This window comes from Mastigoproctus giganteus, chromosome 4, assembly GCF_048544385.1.
Source record: "Mastigoproctus giganteus isolate SK-2022 chromosome 4, ASM4854438v1, whole genome shotgun sequence".
NCBI lineage: Eukaryota > Metazoa > Arthropoda > Arachnida > Uropygi > Thelyphonidae > Mastigoproctus > Mastigoproctus giganteus.
In genome coordinates this window covers 109,959,735-109,977,674 of record NC_143578.1, presented here as the reverse complement: position 1 = coordinate 109,977,674, position 17,940 = coordinate 109,959,735, and the positions used below count along the sequence as shown (strand labels likewise).

General features: G+C 36.6%; 1 protein-coding gene across 1 annotated transcript in view; it reads right to left on the bottom strand.

Moving 5' to 3' along the window:
- unc-13 (protein unc13 homolog) overlaps positions 1-17,940 on the bottom strand; it is a 1,321,962-nt gene that overhangs the window by 964,464 nt on the left and 339,558 nt on the right. Inside the window, exon 12 of the mRNA XM_090372343.1 lies at positions 552-4,051. Within this exon, the coding sequence (XP_090228469.1) occupies positions 552-4,051 (3,500 nt within the window). The remainder of the gene's footprint in view (positions 1-551; positions 4,052-17,940) is intronic.

Here is a 17,940-nt window from a genome sequence, read left to right as displayed (position 1 = left end):
AAATAGACAGACATTAAAAAAGGGTCAAAAGTGTAGCTGGAAGAGGCTGTATGTAAGTGGTATTCAGAGCAACGATCAAGTGCCGTTGGAGTGCAACGCCAGCACCACCTGGAAATGTATAAAAAGACAATACATTTATCCATCTATCAATGGATAAATATATTGTCTTTTTATAGTTTTTAAGTAAAGGCTTTACAGTGATATTTTTTTATTTATTTTCATCAGCACTACCTAAATTTTATTTACTAAATTTTCCATTTATTTATTTATTTGTGTTCTAAGTTTTTGTTCTTTTAAGGCTATCTTTTGCTTCAATAATACCGATTTTCTCTTAATCCGGATGACCCCCACTAATTAATCTGGATTAGCAAAGGTTTACTGTACTAATGTTTGTATTCTGAACTAACAATGTGGATTCACACATGCATAGAACTGAATTTATAAATAATCTAAGCATTTGCATCTAAAAAGTAAATTTTCCATTTGTAGTACTGTTGTAATTACGATTTCAGTTTTAAAATATCAAAATGGGTAAAAATAATAATACCAACCACAAGAGTCATCCACTTGCTTTTCATGCTTCTACGATTCTGACCAGATATTCTTTGTACATTATCTGTCTGCATCTCCACTGACTCATCATTTGGTAATTGCTCGATTTCTTCACCATCTACCTGTTCTTTATCCACTTCCTCACCAGGCTGTAAAATGAGGGTATGTAGCTCTTCTTTCTGGCCCCCAATAATCTCTTTGGGAACATCATATAGTTCTTCTATCACTGCTTCTTCTTCTTCTTCTTCTTCAGAATATTCATATTCTATATTCTCATGAACTGCCATCTTTACATCTAACATATTATTATCTTTTCCACTTAACTGCATATGCAATTCTTGGTTGCCAAATGAAGTAGTAGCAATTACAGACTCAGTGGATTCAATACTTCCATATTCTGACTGTGCAAATGAACTCTGCCTACTATCACTTACACAAGAGAAAAATGCTGATTCTACAGACATACTGGAAGTTAAATCAACTTCAGTAGAATTCTCCCTAGAGGTGTAATGCTCTTTGGATAACTGCCTCTTTATAACACCAATAGTAGGGAATAATGATACTGAACTATCTTGATTATCAGAAGTTTGTTTCTGATCAAGCTGATTATCTTTTTTTTCACTATTTATAGCTGAATAAGGTATCACAGTAGGCATCACATGAGCATCCTGTTGCTCAACTGAGTAAACAGTTTCATTTAAATCAGTTATATGATCCTCGGGAACAAAAACTTCTGCATCTTCATATTGCAACACATTATCTACTAAACTTACTTCTGGTGAAGGTGGCAAAGTGAATGGAATATTCTCTACAGATAATCTACTTCCTTCATGAATACTTGGATCTTGATCAAAGATTGGCAATTCACCCTCACTTTTAACACTATTTGACCGCACTTTTAGTTTTGATCCAAATTTTAAACCATCTAAACTGGAACCAAGATTAAATAAACTTGACGTGCTTCCACTTTTACCATCTACAGCTTTATTCTCCACCGTGTGTCCTTTAGAATCCTTTCTCAGGAGCGTTGGCATACTCATCATCCGATAGCCTTTAGTAACTTTGCTCGAGAGAACACTGAAAATTGAAGTTATTTCTGAAGAAACGTTTTTTTGATTATCACTAACAAAAGTGGCTGCAGTGGAAATATTTTTAACTGGCTGGGAACTAATAATTCCTGTGGGTGACTGAGTCAGTGAAGTGACAGTTGATGGTGAAACAGATAAAGCTTGTTCAACTATTTGATGTGAAGGTAAATTTACATACTCACAGCTCTGATGGTTTGGCTGCTGTGATGCAAGACCAAAACACACAGCTGAAGCAGTATCTATGAACTGGGGTGATACTGTGTAAGCTGCTGTATTAACATTTTCTTCATATTTCTGTGGTACATTCACTGATTCAAAATACTGCTGCTGTTCTGATGAGACTGGCATCTCATACTCTAATGGGTATGATGGAATTTTCATGTTATTAGCAAGAGAGGATGAGCCTAAATTCTGTTCTTTCACATAAAATGATTCTTCTGAATAATCCATGTGTGGAAATTTCAACTCATGTAGAGAAGTTTCCAAACAGGGTTCTGTAACTTTCTGAGGTGAATGGGACAACTCCACTTCAGATAGGCGTTCTGTAATTACAGGGGATGTACTAATAGCAATAGCATCTGTAAAAGCAGATGGTTCTGAAGTACTAAGCTCAATATTTTCAGCTTCACAGAGATATCCTTTTAATTTTACTGGGGATACAGATTTAGGCGACAATGAAGATATAATAGTATCGGCGTTAGACTCATGAAGTTCTTCGATGTTTTCAGGATGAACTAACTGATCATCAAAAGCACTTTCCCCATAGTTGTTCTGAATTATATAGTTTGCATGCCCTTGATAACTAACAGACTGATATGTACTGTGGGATATATTTTCATAAAGTGGGCCATCTTCACAAGTATTCACATTTGAATAGTCTTGTTCAAAATTATTTTTCTTTTCTGTTGTATGCACTTCTGCTCTTATCACTTTTGTTTCAACAGTGGGACTCTCTGTTCCAGGAGAAGAAACACATGATGAGCAGAGAGGTACTGTTTCTTCTTCTCTCTTTGTGACCCCACTACCATTAAGTGTAACCTCTGAGGCCACAAATTCTGGACTGATTTCTGTGACAGGCGTCAATGCATGACCTTTCTGTCTTTCTCCCTGCTCAAGAGATAAAAAATGTTCATTCAATTCGTAATGGCAACCAGACATTGGACTAGTAACAGCATGATCACTGTCTAAGTGTGCAAGGGAAACTCTGGCTACAACTGAAGAATATGAACTAAAAAATCTTTCTGGATTTTTTCTGGGGCTAGAAGTGTTCATTTCACTCCATGTGCCTTTTCCAATGCCAGATCTTCCAGGAAAATCACAGTGTCCACCTAATTCATGATCAAGGGATTCAGAGTCTTTGGCACAAAGAGGGGATTCGGGAGTAAATCGCAATCCCTCTGAATCACTTGTCTGGTGACCTAAAGAATCATCTGTTGCTCCTGTACTTTTAGCATATTCATCATATGTTGGTATTTTCACCCTATCCAAAACACTGCCTTCAGTTTTGCATTCTTCATCAAACGTATCAGGTGCTCCACTTGGAATATTTCGAGAATCCAAATGCCTTAAAGGACTCCCACGAATGTGACTAAGAGTTTTATAAAAATCTCGTGCACTGTCTACACTCGGGGTGGAAGATACCTTATGCAAATTAGCCGACAACCTATCAAGTTCTTCCAAATCTTTTTCACTAATACATGGAGATCCTCCACGATATTTCTTATAATCTGAAGATGTGAAGATTTCTTTAGATAAGTTTTTTCCTTCCTCATTTTTATATTCATTCTGAATGTAACCAGGATCATCTTGGCTATGCCTTTCCCAGTCTGGTGTTTCTGGATTTGATGAGTCTGTATATCTGGATACACTTCCATGAGAAAATACAGGGCATTTTTTACTCCATTTAATACCACTCTGTTCACTTTCACTACTTTCATCATGTCCATCAAGTCCATACACAGAGACACCAACTATATCAGATTCTGATAAGTCACTAGACTCAAGATCTACACCATGCTTAAAACTCAGCCTCTCTTTCAAAGAAGCATCACTAGCAACAGAATCTCTACCATGAAGATATTCAGCATCTTGATTTTCTCCACTACTTTTAATGACTGAGAGTAACTGGGCAATCACTGACTGTTGTTCATAAAGCAATATTTCCAAACGCTCTAACTTTTCCCACATTTTTACATATTCTTGGGATAGCAAGTCCACAGCTCTCCATGCATAACGAAGTTCAACCTCCAGTTCGCCCAAGCGTCCACCTAATCTTTCCATAAATGCATCCACAGCCTGTTCCACATGGGCACTAAACATGCTATAATAATCAGGTGATAATGTGCTCTTCTTAGAATTCCTAATACTCTCCATTGTCTGATATAAGAATCCAACTAAAATACAGTTTGAATATCACCTAATCAAAGTAGGTCCAAAAATTATTTTTACAGTCACCCATGGTGGAGTATGTTTGTAACAACAGACACAAATTTCATTCCAATAGGGACTAAAATTTACAACTGATTATTAAATGTAGCAGCTGAAAAAGTGCATTCAGAGTAAAAGATTCCTTTTTTTTTTTCCCAACCTGTTACAAAATTTATCACCATGTCTTCAGTTTTTTATGTCAGAATATTTTTCCCTGTTTCTAAAGACAACATAACTGAAAGTGATGTAGAAAGAGAATTCATTTTTATAAAAAATAACTGGCTTGTACGCTTAAAGAAATAATTATTTATTTAAATAAAGAGCGTTTCTTTCACTTACTGGCAGTGAAAACAATATTGTAATCTCAACTATCGTTAGCACATTACATTAATATATCCACTAATATAATTGCGTTTTTAACATCACAACAATGAAGCAGAAAAGCATCATGGCTATTCCTCTGGTAGCTGTTGCGATGTGTGATAACACCATCGACGATGATAGACTAGCCGGTATTCGGTTTCCATATGTGGAGACTTCCGTATCTCACATGCATACAAAATCGACGTCATCTCTTCACTTGAACACACGCACGTACTACACAGTTGCCATCATCGTGGGCATCCTGACGAACTCTGCATGGTACTTTTCATTCTATTTCCACTGTCGGCCTGCATTGTACACAAGCCGTTACTACTTGGGGCAACGGGATGAAAAAGTCCGGCTCCCGTGTCCGAGACACACACACACCAGCAAAGACATGCAGAAAGACGTCAGACGAGCCAGTGTCGTCAAGGGAAACGTCCACAGCGGACTAACGGGAGTAAATAACGCTGGCCGTTACGGCAAGCGCATCGCATTTAATAAGGAGAGGGGAGATCGGTAGACTCACAAATACTGTGTCAGGAAATGCGCACCCGCAAGTATTGATCGAACAGCGAGAGCCACCAGGAAACGCCCATAACACGCTTCAACGAGGAACCACGTAGCAACCAAAGACAACATGGAGAAGCCAAATTTATCTACAGGCTACAATTTAACACTTCGCTCAACGTTACCTATGCCCTTAACAAAGTTATTATATATAACTAATTCTCTTTCGTTTGCAGATTCCAACAGAAATGCATTTTGCACGCGTTACCAAACATTACCCTCCCTCCCACCACTAACATAGAATCAACCCACCGCAGTTCCCTCTTCCGATCAAGAGTGGAGTAAAACAAGAGAAAGACATGTAAACAACTTGCTTCAATCAGCAGTAAGAAATGCTTCGACTACAGACTGTTAAGTCATATTTTCAAGGAAAATAACACGCATTTATGTATGTTAGATGAAAATTTCGCATATCTCTCACGGAGAAACTGCATTCTTCATGTGAGCTGCAGTAAGTGTAGTTAACGTGAACGCGCAAACGCAAGCAACAAGCAAGTTACAAATTACCAGTTCTATACTTCCTCGCTAAAGATCCAGCAAAACGGTACTCTGTGTACGACCAGGGGAATATTCAGGGGTAGGAAGATGGGACATATGCCCCTCCTTAACCAAAAATTATTATTATTATTACTAGCCATATAGTGCAAGGAAGAATGAGGCTTATGCTGCACCAGCTAAAAAAAAAAAAATTCTGAGTTACCCAGAGAGAGAGAGAGAGAGAGAGTCAGAAGTAGAAGGGTATCACCAATAAAGAGAAAAATTATGATATCCAGCTCACGACCATGGGTGTGACAAGCCCATACTTTCCGCAGGAGCCGTTCTCAAAAAAAAAATCCCGATCGTCATGCTTCCCCCTCCACTACAATGATACCTGGGTATGCCACTGTGTAGGACCGTTTAATCAACTGAGTTCCAACTTCCTTTATTTTGACAATTCCTCATATTAGGTAGGCGAGAGGAAGTGCACTGATTTACCAAAAGCGTTTACTTTTAATCAATAAAAAATAAAAGTCCAGCCATTGACAGTTTTGAAACTGTTCAAGGGCTATAAATTCTAGGCTCTCATTTCACATTGCCGTACAGCTCCACGTGATCATACAAAGCACGTAATGATGGACCTGGCTATATGGCAGTTTCGTAACTTCCCTAGAAATAAACGTGATTTCCGCAAAAACAAACCTGTTATGAAAAGGAAGAAATATCAGAAATAAAATATTTTAAAATAACGCTTAAAACTGAAAACTAAATATAACTTATTCATGTTTTCTTTAATTTTCAAAAAATGAAACTATCTTCGAATGAGGGATCTCTTAGAAAATTTCAATAGACAGATTTATCGGGGTGCAGTGGAGCAGGTGTTTCAGTGCCCTACAGTTCAGGGGGAAGGGAAAGGGCCAGAGCAATTACTCTTTAATTCCAGATCTCGCCACACCAATTATCCTTACGGCCTTCAAAAATATTACTAGCGTTTCTCTTCGGCAATATTTTTTTGGCCTTTAAAAATAGGCCCAGCGCCCAGTGACTACGTAAATTTGGCATTGGCCCTCAAGTTACAGGATCCAGAACTTATGAATTTCTGTTACATACCTCAACTTTTGTTGTAGTATACGAAAAATAAGAATAAGCAGTTTAACTTAATAAGAGATTGCAGAACTATTGTTGCAAGTTAATTATTATCTTGCAATTGTAGAATAGATGTGCGAAATTTGACTTTAGCCAGCGGGTGGTTCATTGCTGGAACAATAATTGGACTGAGGACTGATTCTAAGTTGATAGGTTAAATAAATTTAAGGAGGAACTGGACAAACATTTAGAGGGAACTGTTGTGTAATTTTTTTTTTTTTTTTTTTGGCTGATGTTATATAAGCTCATACGCTTGCTTTCTTTCATCAGATGCCACTATTACTACTAATAATTATAAACAAGGCTAAATAAGTTGCAATACAGAATGAATTAACTGAGCGCAAATTGAAGTTCAACATAAGAAAGGCACCTGGGGGGGGGGGGGGAATCTAACTATTTACATTAAATGAGGCGGCGAAGGAAGTAAGCAAACGCTTTGCCATAATTATGAGAGCATCCTTGGACTGAGGGGAGGCCCCCCGCGGACTGAAGATGTGAAAATGTATCTCCCAATTCACAAATTAACTGAGAGCAAATTGGAGTAAAAATTGAAGTTGAACATAAGAAAGGCACCTGGGGGGGATCTAACTATTTACATTAAATGAGGCGGCAAAGGAAGTAAGCAAACGCTTTGCCATAATTATGAGAGCATCCTTGGACTGAGGGGAGGCCCCCCGCGGACTGAAGATGTGAAAATGTATCGCCCAATTCACAAAGGGATCTAAGGGTGACACGGGTAATTACAGACCAGTTTAACTTCTGTTCCCGGTAAAATAATGGAATCACTAGTTAACAATGCATTGCAGGGATCATCTAGACAAGACTGCAGTAATGATTCAGACACAGCATGGGTTTGCTAAGGGAAATGTCTTGTCTGAATTGGAGTAATACCATACTCCAATTTATACTACTGTATAAATTGGAGTATGGTATTAAGGGTAAGTTACTACAATGGATAAAAGGGTGGCTGAGTGGGAGAAGACAGAGAGTGGTAATCAATGGATGCTGTCATCCTGGACTAATGTTATTAATGGAGTCCCAAGTGTTCGGTGTTGGGCCCATTGTTGTTTTGTATGTTTATCAATGATATTGATGAAGGTATACATCAGACTTAATGTCGAAGTTTGCATATGACACAAAGGTTGGCAGTATTGTTAACGACAGTAAAGACAGTATGCTACTGCAACAGGATAAAGAAAAATTGAGCAGATGGGCTGAGAAGTGGCAACTAAAGTTTAACATTGGCAAATGCAAAGTACTGCATATGGGTAGAAGTAACCACAGAGAAACATACCAACTGCGTGATACTACACTTAGGGTGGTAAAAAATGAAATAGACATGGGAGTAATTGTGCAGTCAGATATGAAATTTTCTGAATAGTGCAGACAGGCTGCCAGAGCAGGTCATGGGATGTTGTCAATGATAAACAGGAATTTGATAGAAGGGAAAAGGACGTGATTATCCCTTTGATAAAGCAATGGCCAGGCCAGACCACACCTTGAGTACTGCGTACAGGTGTGGAGGCCCCACTTTAGGAAGGATGTAGAGTTGCTTGAGTGAGTACAGAGAAGGGAAGGACAACAAGATTCGTGAAGGAAACGATAACGTCATACCAAGAAAGGCTTAAGTTCTGCAAATTCCAGCGTCTGGAGACTAGGCACCAGCGAGATGATTTGATTCAGGTGTATAAGGCTTTGAATTGGTTGAGCAAGCTCAATTCTGATGGGATTTTTCCTCTTGCTCAGATTATGAACCCGAGGGGGCATAAATTCAAATTGAGGAAAGACAGTTATAGAATAGATGTGCGGAAATTTGTCTTTAGACAGCGGGTAGTTGATTGCCAGAACAAACTTCCATCTGTCGTTGTGGAAGTTGATAGCTTAAATAAATGTGAGGAACTAGACAAACGTTTAGAGGGAAATGGATGTGTGAAATGTTGGTGTGTGTTTTTTTTTTTTTTTTTTTTTTTTTGGCTGATACTACGTAAGCTTGCTTTCTTGCATCGCATGTCTCTACTACTACTTGACGCATCTTTCAAAACTTAGTCGTACTTGAAATACGAGGTGTACTTGACAGTGTTCTAGGTAATTTGTTTTTGGTATGAATAAGTAAGAATACCACATCTGAAAACATCGAAATTTATACATCAAAAATGATTTAATATTTTATTATGCTGCGGAAGTGTTACACCAAAGCAAGGTGCTTAATAAAATGAATATCTACCCTTTGTAAGAACAGTAAAATATGATATTACTAACCAGGAAAGCAGATTTTTTAGGTAGTAATTTATTTCACACTAAAAAAACATCAGGTTTCTATACAGTATACCAATGTTTCTCAATCTTTTTACTCTGGTGGCATATTTTCCAAAGAATAAAAATTTCGCGGCACACCTACGTAGTCATAGAAGAAGAAATTTCTAAATTAAATAAATAGAACGAAAAATAATATTAACAATTTTTTTTATTTATACGTATATTATATCTGCGTTATGCAAACAATTCTTACAACCAAAATAAGATATAAAAATAATTAAATAAATAATTACAAAAAGAAAATATGTATGCCTTCAACAAAGCTTTAAATAAATTATTCAAATATTTGATAGATATCAAATGAATTTTTATTTAAAATATTATAGTCAATGTGAAATATGTGATTGACGATGTTTTGTTATTTCTGCTATATCAGGTCTTATTTCAGACAGAGCAACTCGCAAGTTATCTTCGACATTTTCCAATCTTGATCGTTTTTTATTTTTCGTGTTAGTGAGAGTTGAAAATCCTAACTCACATAAATACGATGTAGAAAATTGGAGTAAAATATTTATTGCTATTTTGGATAACTTTGGATATACATCTCTGACTGAAATCCAAAATGTATCCAAATCAAGTTCCGAATGTTTGATTTTTAATGTTCGATCGGATGAATGGGAAATCAGTTCTTCCTCTTCTTCAAGACAAAGATTCGAGTTTGATGTATCGTTAATAAAAGGATTTCGCATCCAGTCATATTTTTCCCCTTTAATAGATGGAAAATATATTTTCATTGCCTTTTGAAGCAAACCCAAATGTTTTTCACCACTGGTGCAAGAAAATTTCTCATCTGTTCAGGAATCTTAGGATAAATAGCTAAATTATTTTCAAGTTTATTCATCCACAAGCATAATTTTTTATCAAAAGCAATTAACTTATCTGTTGATGTTAAGATATTTTCGTTTCGCCCTTGTAAACTAGTATTTAAAATATTACGATGTGCAAATATATATTCTATGTAAGCCAGTTTTGCACACCACAATTCATTCTTAAAACAATCATAAAATTTTTGTATTTTCATACGATCTTTTGTTTTCCTGCGGTACTTATTTCATATTTCATTTTAAAAAATGTGCAAAGTTCTGCTCGCAATTCAAATATACGGGCTAAAACTTTTCCTCTAGAAAGCCAACGAATATCATTATGCAGTAATAAACAATTGTAGTTAGATTCCATGCTGTCGCATAATTCTTTGAAAATTCGTGATTTCACAGGTCTGCTTTTAATATAGTTAACAAGTTTTATTAGGTCATCTAGTACAATGCTTAATTCTTCAGGAGAGTTTTGTCTACTAAAGCTTCTCGGTGAATAATGCAATGTGCAGAAATAAGATTTGAATTTTTTTGTTTTGCACAAAACCTTTTTCAGGTCCGATCATCGATGCAGCACCATCTGTACAAATACCTGTACAGAAATTCCAAGATAACTTTGTCTTTTCGAAAAAGTTATCTACACAATTAAATATTTCCTTTCCTGTCGTTCTTCCTGGCAATTCTTGACAAAATAAAAATTGGTTCATAATTAAATCTCCGTTAATGAATCGAACAAATCCCATTAATTGTGCTTTCCCGCTGATATCTGTTGACTCATCTATTTGCGGAGCAAAAATTTGACCATCAAGTTTTTGTTGAACATTTTCTACTATATTTTGCGACATATCGATTATCCTTCGATTTGTGGTATCGTTGGAAAGAGGAATTTTATTTATTTCAGCTTCTGCATCTTTGCCGAACATACATTTCACCATTATACGACAAGCAGGACCGATCAACGTTTCTCCAATCGAATGAGGTTTCCCTTTTTGTGCAATAAGTTGCGCTACTTCATAGGAGGCAATTTGTGCTTTGTCAGACACTTTTATTGTGTTTTCAAATTTTTGTATTTGTTTGGCACTATTTGTCATTAATCGTTCAAAATACCTTTTGTCTTTAGACATCAAATTTTTGGTGAACTTTTTCCATATGGCGTTTTAGCTTGCTAGGAACCATTGCAGTATTTGCTTTTTTATGTCTACATACAACACATAAAGGTAAGGGGAAATTTATCCCCTGTCCACTTAAACCAAAATTTAAGTAATCTTCATTATATTTTCTTGTACTGATTTTTGGCTGAGATTCTTCGGCTCTGGCATTGTTCATATTATCACTATTTTCAACGGATATATTTGTATCTTCTGCAGAAATACTGTCGCCAACATCAGTAGTTTTGTTTTTATTTAAAAATTTTCGTATATCCATTTTCAGTTTTTTCTAATAAACAAAAAACGGTTTTGTAGAATTTTTAATTTTTATATACATTTAAATTACTTTAAGAAATCGCCTAACCCTAAATTATTTACTTTTCAACACAAACACAGTTTAATGTGACAATATTAACACGATATTATTTATTATTATTATTATTATTATTAATAGCCATACGATGCAAGAAAGCCTGAGGCTTATGCTGCACCAGGAAAAAAAAAAAGCTCCCGAGTTACCCTGAGAGAGAGAGAGAGAGAGAGAGAGAGAGAGAGAGAGAGAGAGAGAGAGAGAGAGACAAAAGTAGAAGGGGATCACCAAGAAAGAGAAGAATGATGATATCCAGCTCAGGACCCTGGGTGTGCCAAGCCCATACTCACCAGATGTGAGCCCCCGGGGTTATATATAAACTAGTAATACGCCGCATGCTTAGGCGCACAACTCCCAGAGAACTAGAGACGGGATCCCGTATTTTTACTTTCTGAGGTAATTCAGGGGCCCTAAGCACTTATACAGGAACGCGTCGGTCCGATTCACATGGTCTGCGAGCGACAGATAATTGGTCTTTATTCAAATGGTGTTAGCGCCTGAAGCCAGACACCCCTGTATTCGGATATGTCAATTTCAATTCGTCATAAAAAGATCCTTCGTGTACTTTATTCTTATTAATGGTATTGTACGTATATTTGGACAATGATGTTAAAATTAAAACGACGCTGTTTTTTTTTTAACATTTCGCGGCACACTTGGAAAATTTTGCGGCACACTTGGAAAATTTTGCGGCACACTAATGTGCCGCGACACACCCTTTGAGAAACACTGCAGTATACTGTTCTATACTGTATACGTATATTTTGACGCGGTTCGCATTTAGCCAAATAAAATTTGGTTCTTTAAACACAACAGAAAAAAACTGCACGCATTCATATTCTCTTATGAAGTTATACTATTAACAAAAATTTTGGTGGTGGACTGCACTATAACCAATTTCGTTCATCTACCACTTTTGTTTTCATAAGATTAAATACTTTCAAGATTGGTGCTATACCAGGGGTGGAGCAAAAATATTCACACACCACTAAAAATTCAGATGAGCCTTCTAAATTCCATTCCTCAAAATGATTCCATTCCCCCATTAAATTATTGGTAGGGATGGACCTCATTTGTTAAATAACCTATTTCGCGTTTACATAACTTACTGAAATAAATTAAGTCTTCAGTTTTTACGCCTTTTCAGTTATATGTTGGTTTTTATATAAGTATATCACACCATTCATGCTCAAATAAGGATGAAAAAGCGCAATACCTGACACTTCTAAAAAAACTGTAGAGTACAATGTGGACTGGAAACCTAGTGACACGCTACACAGACGGAAGGCAATGGTGAGGAAAATCCTGACGCACTAGGCTTTACTGTGAAAATATTTTAACTGATGCAGTTATAACACTGATTGCAATACGGATGAAAAGACTCGTCCGGCCAATGCTACCCATTACTACCGAAGTCCATTAAATGGAAGTTTTACTTAAATCTCATTCTCTTTATTTGTATCCCAACAATTTAGTTTTACTCAAAAAATAATAATAAATAAATAATAATAATAATAAAAAGAATAGAAAGTTTCAGCTTTCGTTCAAAATGGTAAAAATCAAACTCTACCATTAAATAAGGAATGTGTATTGCCCATCATGAAAAAGATTTTATTTATGTAGGTAAATGGGCCTGTAGTACTGAATTCCATGACGATAAATAAGTACTGTACTGTTTGATCCAGAAAGTTTAATAAACGATAAATGACATGTGGCTTTCGGGGTTAAATGGACCCCTTCATCGGTAAAGTGCACATAAAGACATTAGAGACAAAATTTTTAACGAATACAGAGTTGTGGTGCATGAGATTAAACATTGAGCTACTAGGTTGCTGCTCATTGTTGTTGCACGGATGTGTGTGGATTTGCTGCCAGCATTTATCCAGTTTCAAGATAGTTGTCTCTAAGATAGGATGTAGCCTTGTGCCCTTGCAGCGATTCATAGTTGTTGAATTGCACGAGATGTTAAATGACTCTAGCCAGAGGCGGTGGCGAAGTGTCGGGATTGGTCAATCACTTCTTAATCGCGCTTGGGGTTAGGGTCATGATGGGTCGACCAGAAGTATTCCGCGATTGCGGACTGGTCAGTCTCACCAAGGCGGATTGACCTGTCGAGCTCTCCCCTATGTAGAAGCTGCCACAATCTTTGCAAATTATGCGATATCTTTTGTGCAATGGGGTGGTATACCGCATAACTTGCAAAGATTGTGGCAGCTGCTACATAGGGGAGAGTTGAGACGCCTTCAAGACCGCCTTGCAGAGCTCGACAGGTCAATCCGCCTTGGTGAGACTGACCAGTCTGCAAGCGCGGAGCACTTCTGGTCGACCCATCATGACCCTAACCCCAAGCGCGATTAAGAAGTGATTGACCAATCCCGACACTTCGCCACCGCCTCTGGTTAGAGTCACTTAACATCTCGTGTAATTCAAGAACTATGAATCGCTGCAAGGCTAAATTTTTAAAATTTAATGTAGTCGAAGGGGAAAGATCGTTCTCTGCTTTTAAAATGATTCTGTACGATAAACGCCACAGATTTACAATGAACAACATTGAAAAATATGCTGTTGTTTCAAATGATACTAATACAAAGAAAGAAATTATTAATCCACATTCGCATGTGGTTTAATAATTTCGGCTGAAACAGATGTACCATTTTGTGCCGGTCACAGTCTCAGCTCTTCTGGGGTGTCATCTTGTGGTGGTCGTATTGTTCCGTAGTAACGACCCCAATGAACGCCCTTAACATCTGCACGAAGTTTGTCGTTCCGTGTATTAATATCGCTTCCGTAGCCGAGTGGTCACTAGAGGGAGTGCAGTAGCACACGCTCTTTGAGTAGAACGGTGTTCAAGCCTCTGACTGCTAAATACGGTGATCTGCCAACCCGCACTGGACAAGCGTGGCAGATTATGGTCCATTTCTTTCAATAAGAATTGTTGAGGAGGCTTCCATCCTGCAGTCGGCTGATAATGGCTGCAGTTTACTTTTACTTTTTACCATGCACTGTATGCAGTCAAACAATGTTGTTATTTATTGAAACAAAGTTTATTCTAAGGGCGAGTTGTAAAATTATATAAAACTTTAATTAAAATCTTACTTCAAAACTTTTCAATGATGGTTCTGTTACTTTTAAATACTGACTTTAATGAAACTGCAATTCGATTAATTCTGATTGTAATATACATAAAAATTTTATTGTATATTACAGAATTCTGCTACATATTTACATATATTTTAGTGCCTATTACCTGGTGTATCGTAAAATTATTCATTAATAATAAGAAGAATAAATATTTATTTATTCTTCTGGATTTCAATATTCGGGAGCGGATATTCAAATGATTATTGTGCTATTAAATAATCATGCATTGATTACATAAAAAGCCAATGATGTTGGGCAGTTAAATAGTAGCCTGAAATATCTTCAGGAATCCCTGAATAAAATGTATAATTATTACGCATGAGGGTTAAAATTCTGAAAAGAGGGTTTAAAAATATATGAATAAATTGCAGAATAGGTTACTTGGACAATTTAATGTTTTATAAAATAAACTGAAAAAAAAAAAAAAAAAAGTGCATCAATATCTTATACAGTTTCTAAAGTTTAATTTTTTTACGTTGGCAGGGAAGAAAAGTGAATATCCAGGGAATCGAATTTTTGACCAATGAGGGCAGAAATGCTAAAGAAATCCAAGTTTGGAGTAGTATCACACAGTTATTCTACTATTGCAAAATGGTCGACACAGTCCAAAAGAGTTAAACGATCCAAGGTCTGATCGGCCAGGTTCAGCAATCAATTCTGAAACAAGCCATTGTTGAAAAAAGAATAAAGTGAAGAAAAGAAATAATGTCTTAACTTGAAAAAGTACTTAACATTTCCCAATAAAAATTTTTATAATAATACATGAGCGTTTGAATATGTCCACCAAAGTTTCTGAAAGATGAGTTTCCAGGAGCATTTCCATTCATGACAAACATCAGAGAGTGCAGTCATCTAAAGAGAATTTAAAATTAATTCTTGCTAATCTACACAGATTTTTATCCTTTTTGATGACTGGTAATGAAACTTGGCTACATTTTTATGATCCTGAATCCAAATTAGACGGCGTTCAAGGATCTCAGGGGGCTCACATCTGGTGCGTACGGCTTGGCATACCCAGGGTCCCGAGCTGGATATTATCTTCTCTTCTACTTCTCTCTCTGGGGTAATTCAGAATTTTTTTTTTTTTTTTTTTTGGCTGGTGCAGCATATGCCTCAGACTTCCTTGCACCATATGGCAAATAATAAATCCCCAACTCCGAAAAATTGTCAGACCTAACCATCGGTTGGAAAACAATTGGCCTCAGTTCTCTGGGGCACAACATGATTGTTGTTAATCAATTACCTTGCATCTAAAATCACAATAACAGAGAAATATTATGTAAAAAGATAAAAGCTGCAATTCCCTGCATGTGGATTTTAAAAATTATCCCCCTCTGTCCAATCCTGATCCATTCCAAGTGACTATTATTTGCTCAAAAACCTCAAGTCTCATCATTTTTGTTGAACTCATTTTTAAGAATGATGAAAAGCTGTGGAAGCCTGGTTTAATAGCCGACTTTTTTTTTTTCTGAAGGATTGAACTCTTTGCAGATTAACTACAATAAGTACTTAACCTGTATGCACTAAACTTCGTAGTGAATAAAGATTAATAAATATCACGTAATTTTGTACCTATGTCTATTATACTCCATTCTCAAATCTTTTTGCCCACTCCTTTTGAGCGCGCGCACGCGCACGCACAATGATACAAGAACTAGGATATTAAAATGGAAGTGTACTAACAATTTTAGACACATTAGATTATAGGAAAATATGCTAAAAATAGGTACCCAAGCTGTTAACAAGAGAAATGAAATTCTCCGGGCAGGAGACCTACAAAGCCCTATTGTAGAAGTGCAATAACTTTCAAGGAGATTTTTTAAGTTTTAAATGCCACCTGTCATTATTTTAAATGCCACCAAAGAAATGCACCTGTCATATCCAGTCAAGAAAACACCACGAATTTTCACATCATTATCACAAAAAAAAATAAAAATAAAAAAAAAAATAAATAAAAATATGGCCAGTGTTTTTTTGGAACAGAAAAGGCCTAGTTTTGGTTGATTTTTTAAAGAAAGGTCAGACAATAAGAAAAGATAACGTCAAAAACTTGATACGCTTAACAGGGCTATAAAAAAAAAAAAAAAAAGACTCAACAGGACACCAAATCACATTGCACAAAGATAATGGCACGCCACGCACTGCCCGTATGACTCATATGAAAACTGCAGACCTAGGATGGAGAGTTTTGCTTCATTCTGCATATAGCCTGGACTTGGCTCTGTATAATCCCCCCCCCCATATTGAATATGTGAAAAGATATTTGTGGAAAACACTTGGATAGACTGATGAGGAGCTGGAAAAGGACAATGACAGGCCGCCTTCAACAGCAGAGTCCATCCTTTTATGGCAGTGCATTTGTGAGTTGGAAAAAAACGATGGCAAAAATGTACTGATAAACATGATGGATACACAAAATAATGTATACATGCTTTCCACTGTTAGTTTAATAAATTACAGGCAACCCCCCCCCCCCCCACCAACGGTTTCGCTCTAACACGATTTAGAAATTGCGGCAATTGTCACACAACCCGGTACTTATATAACACGGTTTCGCTTTAACAAAGTTAGGGAATTGCGGCAAACTCTTGCATAACACAGTATTTTTGAGCTTTTGTACTGGGAAAACCCTGCTATTATGTTGGATGTAATTTTCAACATTTCCATTCTTTTTTTATGAATTCCCGCTGTTGACTCGCTAGTCATGTCAAAAAAAAAAAAAAAAAAAAACAATTGGAAATTCCCCCGTATTTTATTTTGTTGGGAAATCCCGTGTTAAATTCTGTGCTATTGAACTTGTCCTTTTTTCAGACCATATAAAATTGCGACTTCGAAGCGTGCAGTTCATGAATTTTAAGGGTTTTGTAAGGCTATTTTGGTTTTTATTTGTTTGTTTATAAATCTTCCGGGTATGTATTACTTACAGAGTAGTAAGATATCTTACTACTCTGTGGTATTACCAAACTTATTGGAGTAGTTTAGAACCGTATTGGAATAATTTCTTTTTTGTGAATTAAATGCCAGCCCTAAATTATGCCTAATTAAAGTGAAAAAGTGCCATTCAAAAGAAAATTTATTTGTATAGAATCAAAAATACAACTTTTACTTTATTTCTCTAGAAAGATAAAAATGAACAGGAACTTAGAACTGCTGTTGCATCTTTCATTTTCGCAAATGTGACAATTCGTCCCGGAGCGCCGATAATTGAGAAATATGGAAAAAAGCTTATGTCGTTGTTGGTGGTTTTTAGGAGCATTAGCAACTAAGGCCATATTGCTCCGGGATGTGCAGTGGTCATTCCCTGACCTTTCCGCATCCTCCGTATTTGGTGGTGACGTGCTCGAACCCCGGTCTAATCAAGAAGCGTGTGCTACGCACTGCTGTTCCTTCCCACCTGGCTACGGAGGCGCCTTGGAAAAACGCACTCAGTATTTGAAATGACGATAGCAGTAAAAAACCGATCGCATTAGACGTCAATGTAAAATACAAACAAAATACACACACAAAAAAAAATTACAATCATTTAAAAG